The sequence below is a fragment of the Pogoniulus pusillus genome, chromosome 2 (assembly GCF_015220805.1).
Source record: "Pogoniulus pusillus isolate bPogPus1 chromosome 2, bPogPus1.pri, whole genome shotgun sequence".
NCBI classification, from domain to species: domain Eukaryota; kingdom Metazoa; phylum Chordata; class Aves; order Piciformes; family Lybiidae; genus Pogoniulus; species Pogoniulus pusillus.
The window spans coordinates 9344558-9361058 of NC_087265.1; the positions used below are offsets into that span (position 1 = coordinate 9344558).

At 39.3% G+C, this 16501-nt stretch overlaps 1 protein-coding gene across 2 annotated transcripts in view; it reads left to right on the top strand.

Moving 5' to 3' along the window:
• The window catches only part of TMEM163 (transmembrane protein 163), a 103322-nt gene that overhangs the window by 45626 nt on the left and 41195 nt on the right, over positions 1–16501 (top strand). For both annotated transcript variants that reach the window (XM_064156029.1, XM_064156023.1), the window contains 2 exons: positions 14057–14100; positions 15221–15312. In XM_064156029.1, coding sequence (XP_064012099.1) covers positions 14057–14100; positions 15221–15312 — 136 coding nt within the window. The remainder of the gene's footprint in view (positions 1–14056; positions 14101–15220; positions 15313–16501) is intronic.

Consider the following 16501-nt stretch of genomic DNA (forward strand, 5'->3'; position numbering starts at 1 on the left):
TATATGCAGGCTAGATAATCAATTAGTATAAAGAAATAAGCTTATCTGAAGAACACGATGTAAATTAGCACAGGTTGAGACTCTAGACTCTACTATGTATGCAGTCAACTTACCATGAAATACACCATGAGCTGAATTTGGAGTACTCCAGAACTCACAGTGATTTTTCTTCGCACAGTCAATAAAAAGTAGCTTGCTCTCTTTGTTTTCCAAAAGTCAGCTACTTTACTCCTCTGATATTCATGTGGTAGTATAGTTTGCTTATTTGAATGTTGCAATGATGCCTTCTGACTTGAGAACTGAGCAGCTTAGAAGGAAAATGTTTGACAATCCTATAAGACTACTGCAAATATAACTACATTCTATTCTTGTGCACAATAACTTAAGGTCATTTTCATTAGTTTTACAGTGCCGACTTCATTCTTGATTTTTCTCTCAAAATGTCTGGATGCAATTTCTTTTGTGTTTGCTGTGACACATACTTAATGTTGTAATGTAGCTCTGACCAATAAGCAACTGGAAAAAAAAGACAAGTAAGAGCAATCCAGGGGAAAAAATACAGTAATTTGTCAATTTAAGAGTGTCTTACCTGGTAGAGGGGCTGAGAGGTCATTGAAACCAGTGAATAAGTTAACATAACTAGAGCTGTAATTGAATATGAAATATGTATTTTGGCTTGGAAGGCTTTGACAAAGGAATGTCTTTTCTTCATCAGGCAGCAGGAATCACTAGGGGCAGTGATGCTTGTGTCATTGAGTGAATCAGGCTGCTGCCATGTTGGTGTGTCAGGCCAAGGAGGTTGAAGGCCTTTCCTCACCAAGGAGGGAAAGCAGTAAGTCTGACACAGTGGGAGTAGGGAATGAGACATCTTTGGCCAACATAAAGTACTACAATTGTGTTACAGTTCTTAGCTGTCATGAAGTCTACCAGTTCTAGTGAGTTAATCTCAGATTCAAGGATCAAGATTGGTGGTTATCAGTTCAGACCTCTGGATAAGTCCAGTAGTCCAGTGTTCTGGTGTTAGCAATTCTAGGTTTCTGCTTTTATAAATAAGCAAGTATTCTCAATGTGATTTACACATGAGGAAAAAAGAAAAAAGGCATTATTGTGTTATGCACAGAGCCAGAAAATACCTAGATGCTGTCTGATCTCTAAAAGCAGAACAGATGAGTATCTAAGAATGATGACAAAGTGTGTTTTCCTTTTTCACTTCCAATAATCTGAAGCAATGTTTTAAACAATATATCACTGCCAGCAAAAACTTCTAATACAGTTGCTGTCATGATTGTAGATGTCCCCTTTAATGTTTGCTCTGTTTTCAGAAGTGCTACTGGCAGAAAACTTTAAACTGGTTTTTGAGAGACTGTGCTTAGGATTTTAGAAGAAATTAAGTCAAGGAATTTTAGATGACTCCATGGCTTGTTGGTGCTTAGGGTCTTCCACTGAAAAATAAACCTGGCTGCAAGTCATGTACATGTCAGCTCTGCTTTAAACATTCCCTTTTTACTCGTGTAGAAAATGTCTTTTTCATTTTGAAGCTGTTCCATGCTAATAATAAGCCTGCATAACAAAAAAAAAAAAAACAACCACAGAAAGAGCAAGAGCAAAAGTTGATGCTTGTATGTTAGAAGAGGTGTATGCTGCTTGACAAAAAGGGTTTTGTCCTGGGAATTGGTTTCTGAAACTTTTACTTGGTGTAGTTGTGCATAGAAAAAAAATAATTGATGTAGTTCAGGTTTTATTGACAGGATTACATGCTGTAAATAGCAATGTACAACTGTTTTAATATCCTCCTGCCTTAGCATATTTTTCCTGGCATTCCCTGGACTGTGTTTTGTCCAAATCAATTAAGCTCAACTCAGACAGGATTGGAAGTTTTCTGTTACTTTGATCAAAATTAGCAGTAGACATGTCAAGCCAATTATTCTAAATTTGGACAGATGTGAAATGGTGTGGTATGTCAATCATTTTGTGGGCTTTGTTTTAGTTTTAGAGCTCTGCATCCTTCAGGGAGGCTGTTAAAATCTTCCTGTTCTTGGGAATTACTGAGTAGGATTTCCTACTGCTACCTGTTGTCAAGATTGTGCAACTGGAAGAAAACTGCCATAGTTTTAAAATGCCTTTCTTAGAAAATTGGTATTACAGACCACAGTCCTTGTGCTGCACACGGACAATATTTCATTGGTTGGAACTTCAGGTTCAAAGTCCTCACACCAGCAGACAAACATAACACAGCTTTAAATACCTGAACTCATACCACAGCATAACCTCTGCTCCATACAGATTGCCTTACTGAAGTACAGTATGCAGGATTTAGAATAAGAATGGATTTAGTTATTAGCTTTGCCACGTATCGTATTTCTTTCTACAAGCATTCCAACTGTCCTGTACCTTAAATATAGTTCTTAAGTAAGATAAATCAGGGATTATTGAATATTTTTTTCTTTTTGCATAAGTTTATTCAAGTTGGATTTATCCTGGTGCTATTTAAATTCAGAAAAAAGACACATTTTTAGCTGCAGTAAGCACTGAAAACCCATCTAAGTTTTCACTTATCCACATTATCTATAAGAAACCTTTCTTAGTACCACAACACAGATGAAGACCCTAACTAGGAACAAATACAGACCTACCAGATAATATATTTTTCATTAGAGTTGCATGTGAAGTTCAATATAGAATTTTTTGATCATAGGTCTTTTTTCCCTAGAATTTCAGTAAAATTTTAAGCTCAAGCTCAATGAGTGCAACAATGAAATGCAGAACTTTCCAAATAAACTAGAATCTGTTTCTGATATATTTATAATCTGCCATTGTTTCTTGTCCTATCACTGGGCACCACTAAACGGAGACTGCCACCTTCATCTTGACTAGAGTATGAAGAGAGTATAAATGCTTGAGAAGGCAGCTATGTCTGAGTGGTTGGCACAGACTCACACACCATATTGTCTTACTAAGTAGCTTATGATAAAATCACTGAATGTGATTGTGGGACTGGAACATCTCTCCTGTGAAGAGAAACTGAGAGACCTGCGGCTGCTTAGTCTTGAGAAGAGAAGACTGAGAGGGGATCTTATTGACATCTATAAATATCTGATGGATGAGTGTCAATATGAAGATGCCAGTCTCTTTTTGGTGGTGCCCAGTGACAGGACAAAGAACAGTGAGTACAATCTAGAACACAGGAGGTTTCATCTCAACGAAAGGAGACACTTCTTTACAGTGAGGGTGACAGAAAACTGATACAGGCAGTCCAAAGAGGTTGTGCAGTCTCCTTGAGACTTTCAAACCCTGCCTGGATGCGTTCCTGTGTGACCTACTTTAGGTGATCCTGCTTTGGCAGGTGGGTTGGACTAGATGATCTTTTGAGATTCCTCCCAAACTCTAACATTTGGTTATTCTGTGATTCCCATTTTCAGGATTCTTATAAAATGGATATCTGTAGGATATCTGTAAAATGGATGAAAATACTTCCACACTTTATGATGTTATACACAGGGAAAAACATTTTACTGTACAGAAGCGTCTGGTAGCTCTGCAGAGTGACATCAGGCACCCTGAATATCTGTTTGAATAACTATTTAGTATTATGATCTGCCTTTTCTGATATGCCACATTCTGAAAGCACTGCCTTAACTTTTAGAAGTGCAAATTTTAGCTACAGAAAATGGTAACCCAATTAGAAATGATCAGCATGATCTTTACGGTGTTCCCACTGCTTAACAGTTGTAAGAGACTCTATTTTTATACTAGAAGTATTTCAACAGACTTCTGAAAATCAAAGCAGATTTCCTTTTTATACAGAGATGTAGCAGTACTTCAGAAGTGTATTGAGTAGTGAAAAAACATACATATTGAAAGTGATTTTGTGTTGCCCTTTAACTTGCATTCATATAGTGTAATTATAATTATTAAAACTAATGTGACTAGTGCATCCCTACCCATCGGTTATTAAAAGCTCCTTTTCATCCTGCTGAAACCTCTAGAACATAAATTCTGAGACAGGAGAATAGCAAAGAGGTGATTTGGTACAATCAGCATGTCTTCACCAAGGGCAAATCCTGCCTGACAAACCTGGTGGCCTTCTATGAACAGATCACCACATTAATAGATGAGGGGTGAGCAACTGATGACATTTACCTGGACCTGAGCAAAGCCTTTGACACTGTGCTGCACCACATCATACTCTCCAAGCTGGTGACACATGGTTTTGATGGGTGGATAAAGAGCTGGCTTGACGGCTGCACCCAAAGAGTGGCTGTCAGTGGGTCATAGAATCATAGAATCATAGAATCAACCAGGTTGGAAGAGACCTCCAAGATCATCCAGTCCAACCTATCACCCAGCCCTATCCAGTGAACTAGACCATGGCACTAAGGGTCTATGTCCAGTTGGAGGCTAGGGACAAGAGAAGTCCCTCAGCGATCAGTCCTGGGACCAGTCTTGTTCAATGTCTTTGTTGGTGACTTGGACAGAGGTGCTGAGTGAACCTTCAGCAAGTTTGCTGATGACACCAAGCTATGTGGTGCAGCAGACATGCTGAAGGGCAGGGATGCCATTCAGAGGGACCTGGACAGGCTGGAGAGGTGGGCAACAAGAGGTGCAAGGTCCTGCATCTGGGTCAAGGCAATCCCAAGGACAAATCCAGGCTGGGCAGTGACTGGCTGGAGGGCAACCCTGAGGAGAGGGACTTGGGGTGCTGGTGGATGAGAAGCTCAACAGGAGCCAGCAGTGTGCACTTGCAGCCCAGAAAGCCAACCAGAGCCTGGGCTGCAGCAGGAGAAGTGTGGCCAGCAGGGTGAGGGAGGTGATTCTCCCCCTCTATACCACTCTAGTGAGACCCCACCTGGAGTACTGCATCCAGTTCTGGAGCCCCAATTACAATAGGGATGTGGAGATGCTGGAGTGTGTCTGGAGAAGGGCCATGAGGATGATCAGAGGGCTGGAGCACCTCTGCTTATGAGGACAGACTGCAAGAGTTGGAGCTGTTCAGTCTGGGGAATTGGATGCTTCAAGGTGACCTTATTGTGACCTTCCAGTATCTGAAGGGTGCCTCCAAAAAAGCTGGGGAGAGACATTTTAGGCTATCAGGTAGTGACAGGACTAGGGGGAATGGAGCAAAGCTGGAGATGGGGAGATTCAGACAGGGTGTGAGGAGGAAGTTGTTGAGCATGTGAGTGGTGAGAGCCTGGAATGGGTTGCCCAGGGTTGAGGCCCCATGGCTGGAGGTGCTTAAGGCCAGGCTGGGTGAGGCTCTGGCCAGCCTGATCTAAGGTAGTGTGTCCCTGCCCTTGGCCAGGGTGTTGGAACTGGCTGATCCTTGTAGTCCCTTCCAAACCTGACTGATTCTATGATAAATGCAGTGAGACCCATGAATACAAAGATAACTATTTTAAGCATTCTTCATTTTAGATACCTTTGAAAGTTCTGAATTTGGAACACAGAAAATTTACTCCACACCAAACTGTCAGTTGGACATCCAATAATGGAGACATTCCTAATAACTATGGAAAAGGAGCTATTAAAAATTACATCTGAACTCCTGTCAATGAGATTGTATAGATGGGCTGATACTGAAAAAGACCACCAAGCATTTCTAGCATAATAATTTATCTGAGCTTTTTTTGCAAAAATCACGTCAATAACACAGGAAATCTATCAAAGGCAATGAGGGTAAAATAAGATATTTGCTTGTCACTTTCTCTGGTATTTTTGTCAAGTTCCTCCCTCAACTAACAGGTGGTTAAGTCCTGCCATGCTGTTCTTGAGGAGGATAAAAAGAATTAAAGTTCTCTGCACGTAGATTTCTAAATGACAAATGTGTAAGGCTGTTGCCCTGGCTGGAGCACATCCTCACCCTGATTCACTAGATCCTGGGACAAGGAATTATTACTCTAACCTGAATGCTGGAAAACACAGAGCATGATCTTAGGCAGATCTGCCTTACACAGTGGTACATGAAACTAGTTCTCTGAAACCAACTGTTCTCTATACATGGACCTGTGCCTTCCCCAGCACTTCCTACACCTGCCAGTGACTAATGGCACAACTGAGTCCCTTCATCGTCAGCAGAAACAACATAAGAGGAGTGTAATGCTGGAAAGATTGACAGGTTTTCCTTACCATCATGAAAAAAAAACCAAACCTGGAGGTTTATGTTAATTTCTCTATGCATGGTTTTCCTGAGAATGCAAAGAATAGAACATGGTGTGTGGAGACAAGAGTAGAAGAAATTCACACTCGTGACATTTAGTCTCATATTAAATGTTTGTTCTCTGAGCGTTTTAATGACCTTAGAAATATGAAAACCAGCGGAGATTTGAACTGCAAAGATTTAGGTGTTGAAAAATAATTAGTTGTCTTCACAGCCTTCTTCATCATCCCTATCAATTTCGAAGACAAGACACATATCACAGTACCCTCCATTTTAATTAGATAGCTATAAGCTGCTCCAGAACCAAAACAAGCTGCCAAACACAATTAAAGAGGTTGCCAGAGCAAGACACAATATTACAAAGATTTTTCTTTTTACAAAGTGAGATTAAGAATGCAAACTATACTGGACACTTCAGTGAATTAGTGGAGAAGCTTTAAAACCTGGCTTTACACACACATTTTAAATTTTGTGGGGTTTTTTAAAGTTACTATTTGGTGTAAAAAGTTTTCGGTATCTCAGCTAATGATGGAAAATGACATCAGATCAAATTTCTCTACCTGTAGACCTGCAGCTTGTAGGAGCCTGAAGGTCCATCCTCAGAGGTGAATACATCAGGCACAGAGTATGTTATGCTAAGGGCATTCCTTACAGCTCTTATCCTACAAAAGCTGTCCACTCTGAGTTATATTTTAGCATTGTCTTCAAGGGAAGGCATTCTGGTTTATTCTTTAAAGACAGTTTTGCTCTTTTCTATTCCCAAATACGCTTTCTATAATCATAGAGTCATCCAATTGTTTCATTTGGAAAAGACCTTTTAAGATCATTGAATCCAACCATTATCTAACTCTACCAAGTCTTGTACTTTATAGCATAGCAAGAAGATTCCTTCTTAGCTGCACCTTCCTTGCCCATGCTTTTTTAACAAAAAGATATTTTGTTAGCAGGCTGCCAGCTCAACAGTTAAAAGATAGTAGAAGTTTGCTTTACCCCTCATACAGCTGCTGAAATGTAAAGAAGCATTAAAATATGAACTAGATTATTAATGCTCCTTCAGTATGGATAAGCAGGCAATGAAAATTTCACCCTTCTTATGTAAATTTGATTAAACAGCTAAGTTCTGAACACAGTCAAGCTCAGAAAGAAAGAAAATAATAATAAAGAAAATCTTCCATGTAATCTTTTATCTTTCTAGGCTGAAATACAAACAAGCCTTCCAGGGAGAGAAGCAATTGTCTCATAGCTCCCTGTTGAATTTAACTGCAAGAAGGAATTGCAAGCCCTTCAGACAAATCTCTTCCTGAGACACCATACTGATCTTAATGATCTATTGCTAAGGGTTGCAATAAAGAAGCCTGTCATCAATCCTACTTCAGTGCTGTAATATGGAGATGCTCTGCTTGCAAGGGTGGTACCAACACATATGCACAAAACAGCACTACAGTCAAGCTTAGTACACAACTCTAGAGGAAACTCAATAAATTAAGGTAGCTGTGGGCCCATAGTCATTGAGTGCAAATTACAATGAATTGTGTATCTGAATACCAAATATGTAGGATTTCTAGTAGCTTGTGGCTTTTTCAGCCAAGGTATCATGCATTCTTTGTCCCTGTTTGAGGCCAAACTGCTTCCTTTTGTTTTGGAAGGTAGTTTCAGGCTCAAAATGTCAAAGATGGTGGACTGTAGCTGCAAAAAGTGCTCTGGTAAATGTGCAATGAAAGGTATTTGCAACAGTCTAGACCATTTCAGTTGTTATATTTGGAGTTGAGGCATCAATAATACATAGCTTCATTAAAAACCAATGTGCTTTAATGTCATTGCACTGAGTTATTTTTGGTGATTGAAGTGACCCCATTTGAAATGTAAGTTTAAGCTATGTAATTTCATATGCAGTGAGTTTGCACCATGTACCTGGAAGGAAAACTAAAATGTTTTTCACAGACCTTCAAATTTCACTACTCCTATTTTTAAATGCAAATATATGCATTTAGTATCTTGATAAAGCTCAATGGGAGCTGTAACATATGGGCCCTCTTTTAGTTCCTGCCCCCTGGAAAGCCGAGACTAAACAAAAATACTACTCTTTCTTTTCTTTGATTTGTTTACTTTTTTGTTTTTTTAAGATCTTGTTTCAAAACAGAAGGTTGGCACCTGAGAAAGGAAGCAGGGCCCTGTGTGAGACAGTGGGAGGCTGGACTGGAGGGATTCTCCTTTCTCCCAGAACCAGCACTGCAGAGCATGGCTCTGCACAGTGCTTGCACATACTGCATTTAGCCCTGCATGGGCTTTGAGCAGCCTTAGAATTGGCTGTTAACTTGGCCTTACTGGAGCTTCTGGCCTTCTGGTTTAGCAAAAGGCTTTCCCTCAAAAAATAGTTTCTTGTGTTCATCTCTATGCTGGAAAGATACACATGGAACTGACTGCTTTGATATGTTGGGATGAGCATAATGTTATGCTCTCTGAAGTGAGACAGTTGTATATAGGAGATACTTCAGCAGGTGTTAAAAGAGAGCCAAGGAATTATTTTCTTCTGGAATCGGGAACAGATTTATCCTTGGGATGCATGGGTCTCTACCATTCAGTGTTTGCTTTGTTTTTTCAGTATTGCTGGCATGCTTTTGGGAACTGTCTACTGTGTATTGTAGAAAGCTGGTTCACTATTTTCCCACATGGATATTTTGTTCCGTATGTTGATAAGTTGCACCTTGTTTTTGTCATAGAGTTATTTGCTAGTTGAGGATTGTGCCTAGTCTGTGCTGTTCATTTGTGGGACATGGATGGCATGGGTGTTCTTTTGCTGATAAATGGGAAGGTAAAAGCAAATCCAGAAGTGGATCAAGAGACTAAGCTTTACAACAGGACTGCTTTGCTGGTTTTTGAGACTGCTATTACTGGTGAGCACTATGGTAGAATGTTCACTGAGTCACATCCCACAGGTGAGTCTACCCCAAGGACAAATTCTAATGAGATCGAGATCCAGGTTTAATATACATTAAATTTATGTTTTCACTTGGTAAATATATACATTATGGTATAATATTGTTGCCAAGAAATAAGGGTCTTTACCTTGTGGATGCAATTATGATCTGGGAAAATAAACTGGAGATTTTGTATAGATAGGGTTGGTGCAATTTTTCCAGGAACTTTAGGGTAGAAATATGGTTGTAGGAAGATGACACTGATGGATAGCACTGGATCTGCCCCTGTAGATTAAATGTCTGGCAAACTTCTGTCTGAAATATTGGATGTTTAGCAGCTGTTTGTAGCTGCTGTGCTGATTGCAGAAATTTTGGGTATGTGAAAAAAGATCCTTACAGTTTGTTCTCCTAGAATTTTGAGGTGGGCATAATGTGCCTGGGGAAATGTATGTGTACCTGTTGGTCCTGGTTAGTTGGGTTTTGTAGCCAGGTGGGGGGTGGCCTCTTCTCCCAGGCAACCAGCAATAGAACAAGGTGACACAGTCTCAGGTTGTGCCAGGGGAGGTATAGGCTGGATATTAGGAAGAAGTTCTTCACAGAGAGAGTGATTTCCCATTGGAATGGGCTGCCCAGGGAGGTGGTGGAGGCACCGTCCCTGGGGGTCTTCAAGAAAAGCCTGGCTGAGGCACTTAGTGCCATGGTCTAGTTGACTGGATAGGGCTGGGTGCTAGGTTGGACTGGATGATCTTGGAGGTCTCTTCCAACCTGGTTGATTCTATGATTCTATGATACCAGTCATGTCTTGTCTTTGCTTTTAATTGTTCTGAGGGATTTTTAGAAAGTTTTACTCATTTGATTTTTCTCTGCTTGGAATGGATTTGTTTTGAAATGTTTATTATTACATTAGTTTTTGATGTTTTGTCAACACTGGGCAGTGAAAACACACTGTATTTCAGTTTCACTTCTGATTCAACACAACTTCCAATTCCAGTTGCTAGTGACTGTGTTCAACCTGCAAGGTATATGTGGCAGTATATATAGAAATAAACCCAGTATGTTCAGCCATATTCAGATTGCCTATCTGATTTCTGGTGAGTGCAGGTAATGTGCTTTGGAGTCATGATATTTATGTGCTGACACCTAGATGTCTCTTTGAAGAAGGCTGATTTCAAAATAAGCATGATGGAATGACTGGTCCATCATGCTTCCTAAAAATTATTTCCCCCTCTCTGAGTAGGTAAGAGGAGATTTTTATGACAGATGGAGGAGCTGTTTATAATTGCCATCTCTCGTTTGTAGCCATACTCATCTTTAATATTTCTCTCCAGTGTTTATACGTAGTTACCAAAAAGATACCAGTCCTCTCTGGTTGCAGAGAAGGAAACGAGAGGCCCTGGGTCATTGTAGGGTTCTGACTCTCCAGGAACGCATTTTAGATGGATTAAACCTGGCAAAGGCAGGTGGGAGATTAGGTAGCTCAAGAGTGAAGTTGAAATGGAATTAGGGCTCTGGTCGTACAATTTTTCTGAGGTCCATGCAGATGAATAAAACTTATACTGGTCATACAGTTTTTCTGAGGTCCATGCAGATGAATAAAACTTATACTGGTCATACAGTTTTTCTGAGGTCCATGCAGATGAATAAAACTTATACTGGTCATACAGTTTTTCTGAGGTCCATGCAGATGAATAAAACTTATACTGGTCATACAGTTTTTCTGAGGTCCATGCAGATGAATAAAACTTATACTGGTCATACAGTTTTTCTGAGGTCCATGCAGATGAATAAAACTTCTATTTTGTTGAGGGTCAGATGCGTGGGAAATGAGGTGTTAATTCTTAATTTGGAATCACTTTGGAAGAGGTGAAGAATTTACAGCAAAATCTGCCCTATTGGTTGGCAGACTTCACAAATGGATGTTGCTGTGCAGGTGGAGGCAGCGGTAGATTTGTGCCTTACTGTGCTGGCTCTATTTTTAGTTTCCAAATGCTTGCAACTTCCTTTTACAAATGTCAGGAAAATGCATTAGGATTATCTGCTTTGTTGTAGGGGTAACAAAATGCTGTCCAATTTAGCCAATAAAACAGCTGAAAAGCAGACTCCCACTGTCATGGTGGTATAGCTGCTAAGTGTATACAGTGGCTCCACAGGATTTTTAAGCTGCCTGCTCTCTTCTCATTGCTTGTTCCTTACCATTGTACTGATTCAAAATGGAGATTAGAAATCTTTTATTTTTTTTTTTTTTTTTTTTTTACATTAGAGGGTCATCTGGGAATAACTGAAAACAGATATTGAGAAGAAGGAAGGTAAGGGTTCAGGAAAAACTTTATAGTTTATTTCTGCAGTGCTGTACCTTCCATTTGGAGCATGGCAGTGATACTGGAGGTATGAAGGACTGATTATCTGTTTACCCAAGGGTATCAAGTTCTGGGATGCTAAGTACTTCCCTAAAAGTCTTTTTAGCTCGAGCACTTAGAAAGGAAGACTGTCACTGCCTTTAGATTATGATATCACTCTGTGGCAACCTGTATTGGTTGATACTTTGTAAGCCAATATTACAATTGCTTTATCTGCCATAGAGCAAATATTATAATGCTTTATCCACCATAGAGCCTGTGTTCATGGAAACATCTCATTTAAACTGGAGTGTCTTACTGATGACCATTAAGACCGTGCTTGTTGGTTACAATTATCAATGCTAGGGCAAAAGGTGCATGTGACTCTGAAAAAAATAGGTTGCTTTCCCATTAGAAAACCATTATGTAAATTAAAATACACCTTTCCAATGCTTTGATGGTCATTACTACTTTCATTATGGCCTTCTGTCACTCCAAGTTGGTACTGCAGGGTACCAGTCCTTGGAAAGTCTTTCTTCCAGTTGTACTCACTAGTAACAAAAATATTTAAGCAGACTTGTGACACTGTTAGTTAATATTTGGGTTTCATTACTCTTACAGGTAGCTTAGGCCAAAGAAATTGTGTGTTAGTGTTGTTGATATTCAGTATAGTAGAATACTCGAAGACAGTTCTCATGCTAAAGACCTTGTGCTTTAAATTCACCTAAGTCATTCTTAAGGTGTGGCTATCTCTGTGCACTTTGTCACTGTAGAAATTATATATTAATTTTCAAGGGAACCACAGAGTTAATTTGTTTGAAGTCTGAAGCAGAGGAGGGAAAAAAGTTGGCAATTTAGTAAAACCGAAGGAGCTAATTCCACTACACAGACAGGCTAGAAATAGAAGGAGGAGTAAACATGTGGCTTTGAACTGCATCATATGAAAGCACTAATGATAGGAACATTGCAAGTTTCTGTGTACCTGTGAATGCCCTTTTTTTTTTTTGATGCAACTTCTGCAGTTTTTGAAACTGTGTGTCTCTGAGCAGGCATACCAGGGAAGTTTGATAGGTAATATATTATTATGTAGTGAACTGTTCAAATTTGCAGTTAGATCACGGCGAGCTAGTGTCATCTTGTCAAGTGTAGCTCTTGCCTGGCAAGTCTGACCAAGAAACACAGCCTCTGTTTTCACCTAACAGATGAAGTGTGGAGAATCATGAGAGTGAGATGTAAATCCATAGTAACTGGTTCAGTAGTCTTCCATCTTTTAGGAAATGCGAATCTGGATATTAATTTAGTTCACTTTTTATTTGTGTTTTGGCCAACTGTAGTGATAAAATGTTTTTGAAACCTGGCATGCTTGTGGCCACTGCTAGGTCCTAGATCAATAAGAAAAGGGTTATTTGTTCTAAGATTTTATATTTTGTTTATCCAGATAAGTGTCACAGATCTGCAGCTTGTTGTTACTAAAATGAACAGTCAACCCATAGCGGCTCTATTCTGTCAAGCTGTTCTAATGAATACTGGAATACTGAAAATTAGATGCTGTGTTTGTCATCCTAAGATTGACAAAGTTGTTGATGAGTCTGTTTTTCTTTTAAGTTCAAATATTTTTATTTTTCCAAAAATACATATTTTTCTTAGAAAGTTAACTGATATCTGTTCTTAAAGGACTGGTAAAATGAATCCTCTCAGGCTTTATTCCAAACCTTCTTTATACTGGAGCTACAGTAATAGGTGCTTCATTCAGGGAGCACAGGTTTAGTTAGTCCTGTTCTCACTCGACTATCTACAAAGCACAGTGAGCAGGGTAGAGCTGCCAAGTGCTGGGGAGCCTGACATAGCCTAGTGTGGCCTGTTAGAGTTGTGTGATGAAATTCCATCTCAAGGTGATGGGGTCTCTTCTGTTGCTGCCTGCTTCTTCCCTGGTATTCTTCTAGGCTAATAAAAGGTATTTTTCCTGCACAATGTGTCTTTGAGTTAGGAACTGTGAGATGATAGAATTAGAGTGCATGGAATAAAATTTCTAGATGTGCACTCTTGAAGCGAAGCCTTGTTCATTTATTTGGAGGCAGTATGCATTTAAAATCAGAGCTGGTTAAAATGTTCCCTGCAATCACTGGGAATTCACTGGAAATCACTGCTCTGATGGAATTGGAAGCATTTCTTGGGGCTGTGTGAATTAACCTTAGACTTCTTTGTCAAAAAGATGGCAGACAAAAAGTCTGGATGGGCCTGCATAGGCTAATTGAGATGGCTTTTGTGGCTAGCTGAAGCAAGTAGTACTTTGAGACATGTAACCTCAGTACTGAGTTTGAAATTGGGGGTTCAGTATACTTTTTCTCAAAACTGTATCTGAATTGCAGTGTGTTTCATAAACAGATTGCTTCTGAATGCTACATTAAGGTCTGCTCCATTATGGTTTTGGAAAAAAGGAAAGCACCTCCGGAGTGACCAAACTATTTCCTGCAGCACAAGGCCTTTGTTCTAGACTTTTTAAAAGAAACAGTCAGGTCAGTCTAGTGGGAACTGTCTGAAGCTAGGCCCACGAATTGGAACTACTTCTTTATCTCTCTGACAATAGAAGAATAAAGGATATAAAAACTGATTTGAAGTAATTCTGAACGATATTTTCTTTCCTTTAGCTGTCTCCGTAATGAGATACAGTGCATCATCATTTGGATTTGCTGTAAGTAGAGATACAATTTAATACTCTCTACTGTTCTTTATGGGCTTTTTCTGAATGTGAAATAGAATTTTTTGTCACAGCGAGGTGTGCAAAGTCAGTGATGGATTAGAAGAAATATTGTTGAAGTCATACCTGGGACAAGATAGTAAAGATACTGTCATCACACTCTTTTCTGACTACAAATTAGTATCAGTCAGTGGAGTTAATATCAATACTTGTATCTCATTATTGACAGATATTATCCCCTGTGTGTGGTTTTCTTCTGTGTAGACTCCCACCTTTATCAGTTCTGCTGTTGAACTTGAGCCAGATTCTGAAGTTTCTTTCAGAATTTTACATGACTGTTTCCCTGATGCAGTCTATGGTAAAACTCCTTTTGACTTCTGGATGACAGCTTCTTTCCTGTAGTTGCTATGACTTTACTGATTAGTGGCAGAGCAAAAAAATCTTAACAACAGGCAAAATGACTGATTTCAAATAATTTGTCTTTTGCTTTCAAATCCAAAGGTGAGATTGACTCCATAGAAAGTTTGACTTAAGCATGAAAGTTCTTACAGTGGGACAAACTTATTGGTGTTACCAAACATCACGTCTTCATTAACTAGAATTACAAACATGGCAATTTTGCTGATGATAAAGTATAATATGAAATCTGGATACAGTGGGATTTAGAAGAAAAGAAAGATTTGCTTGCTTTGAAATAAAACCTACTGCAGAAAATTAGTGACTTTGCAGGAAAAAGGAATACTTGATGGATGGTTTCCAACACTTTATTTAGAGTCTTTGCATAAGAATCATATCAGTATTTTAACTCTTGTGATGCCACAGTGGCATATTGTGTTAGTGGTGGTGTTTTTTTTTTTTCTTCTCTGGAGGTGATGGATTATGAATAAAAAGTTTTTAATCCCTTGATTGACTTCCTGAGCTCTAAGTGTATCATTGTGCAATAATAGCATGGCAAAAACGTGAAGATCAATTTAGTAGATGTAAAACTTGCTTTCATTAAAATGATTTATTTGGAACTTCTCAATTCCTGTGCAGCAGGGACAGTAAATCCATTACTGCTAGTACAGAATACATGTAATGGCTCACAAAACAATTGACTCTTTGTCTCTTTCAGTTTGATGCTACCCTGGATGTTTTATCATCGGCGATAGTTTTGTGGCGTTACAGCAACGCAGCTGCTGTGCATTCTGCACACAGGGAGTACATGTAAGTACACTTAATTACTTCTGGCTTTGGTAGAGGCCTGCAGAGTTTTTGCTGTCAAGCTGTGATGCTGCAGATTCCAGAGCTTTGACAAAATACATGTCAGTAAGTATTCTTTCCTTCTGCCAGCTTACTGTTTGGTCCCAAACATGCAGCCATTCCTTGGGCAAACCTCTCTCTGATTGTGATTTTCAGTTTCTTTTTAGCCAAGATAGTAACTGTTAGGGCTTTGTTGGTTATCCTTATTTTGTTCTCCCCTCTTTTTCCTTGCAGCATCTCTATCAAATAAGCTGCATTTGCAATCTGTAATGGACTTGTGTATCTCTTATTGTGCGTTCAAATCCATTATTTTTACTGGAGTATGTTTTTAAAAATGATGATTGTATTACATTTGTGCTTCCCTTAGCAAGAATGAAATATGCACCCCTTCTCTTGAGTGTAAATCACTTCAGTTTATAGTGATGCTATTAGAAATTTGGATTGCAGAACATCTGAGAAGATTGAGTGTTATAACAGCATTTATGACTGCTGTATAAAGAAAGAGGTAGCCATACTCTTTATTATAGAACTATTGCTGTTTTGGTAAGTATACTTGCATGTCTTTCTCGTGGGAAAAAAATATATGCTTGCAAAGTAAAAACACTGAATGTTTGCTGTATAAATCCTATGGAAAAAGTATGTAATTTCTAGTGAAATATCAATTACAATGAAAATTATATTCTGCATCATTGTGCAGCAATTCTATTGGCAATGCATGTGGTAGCTGAGAAGATCAGGTGGGGATTTGCTCAGGAATTGGTCCAGCTGGTGCATGAAGAGTACTTTAACCTCCTACTCAAATTCTGGATACATTTAGGTGGAGAACTGCAGTACATTTATCTGCTTTGGTTCTGTCCTGTGCTGCCATTGCTATCAGTATCCCATCTGTCTTGTTTGAAGATAGTTCAGTTTTCCTGTGGGATGGACTACACTTTCACAATAAAGAGGAATAAGATAGTTTTCATTCTGAAACATGATTTGCTATTGGAATGGGCTGCCCAGGGGGGTGGTGGAGTCACCGTCCCTGGAGGTGTTCAAGAAAAGACTGGATGAGGCACTTAGTGACATGGACTAGTTGATTGGATAGGGTTGGGTGCTAGGTTGGACTGGATGATCTTGGTGGTCTCTTCCAACCTGGTTGATTTTATGATGC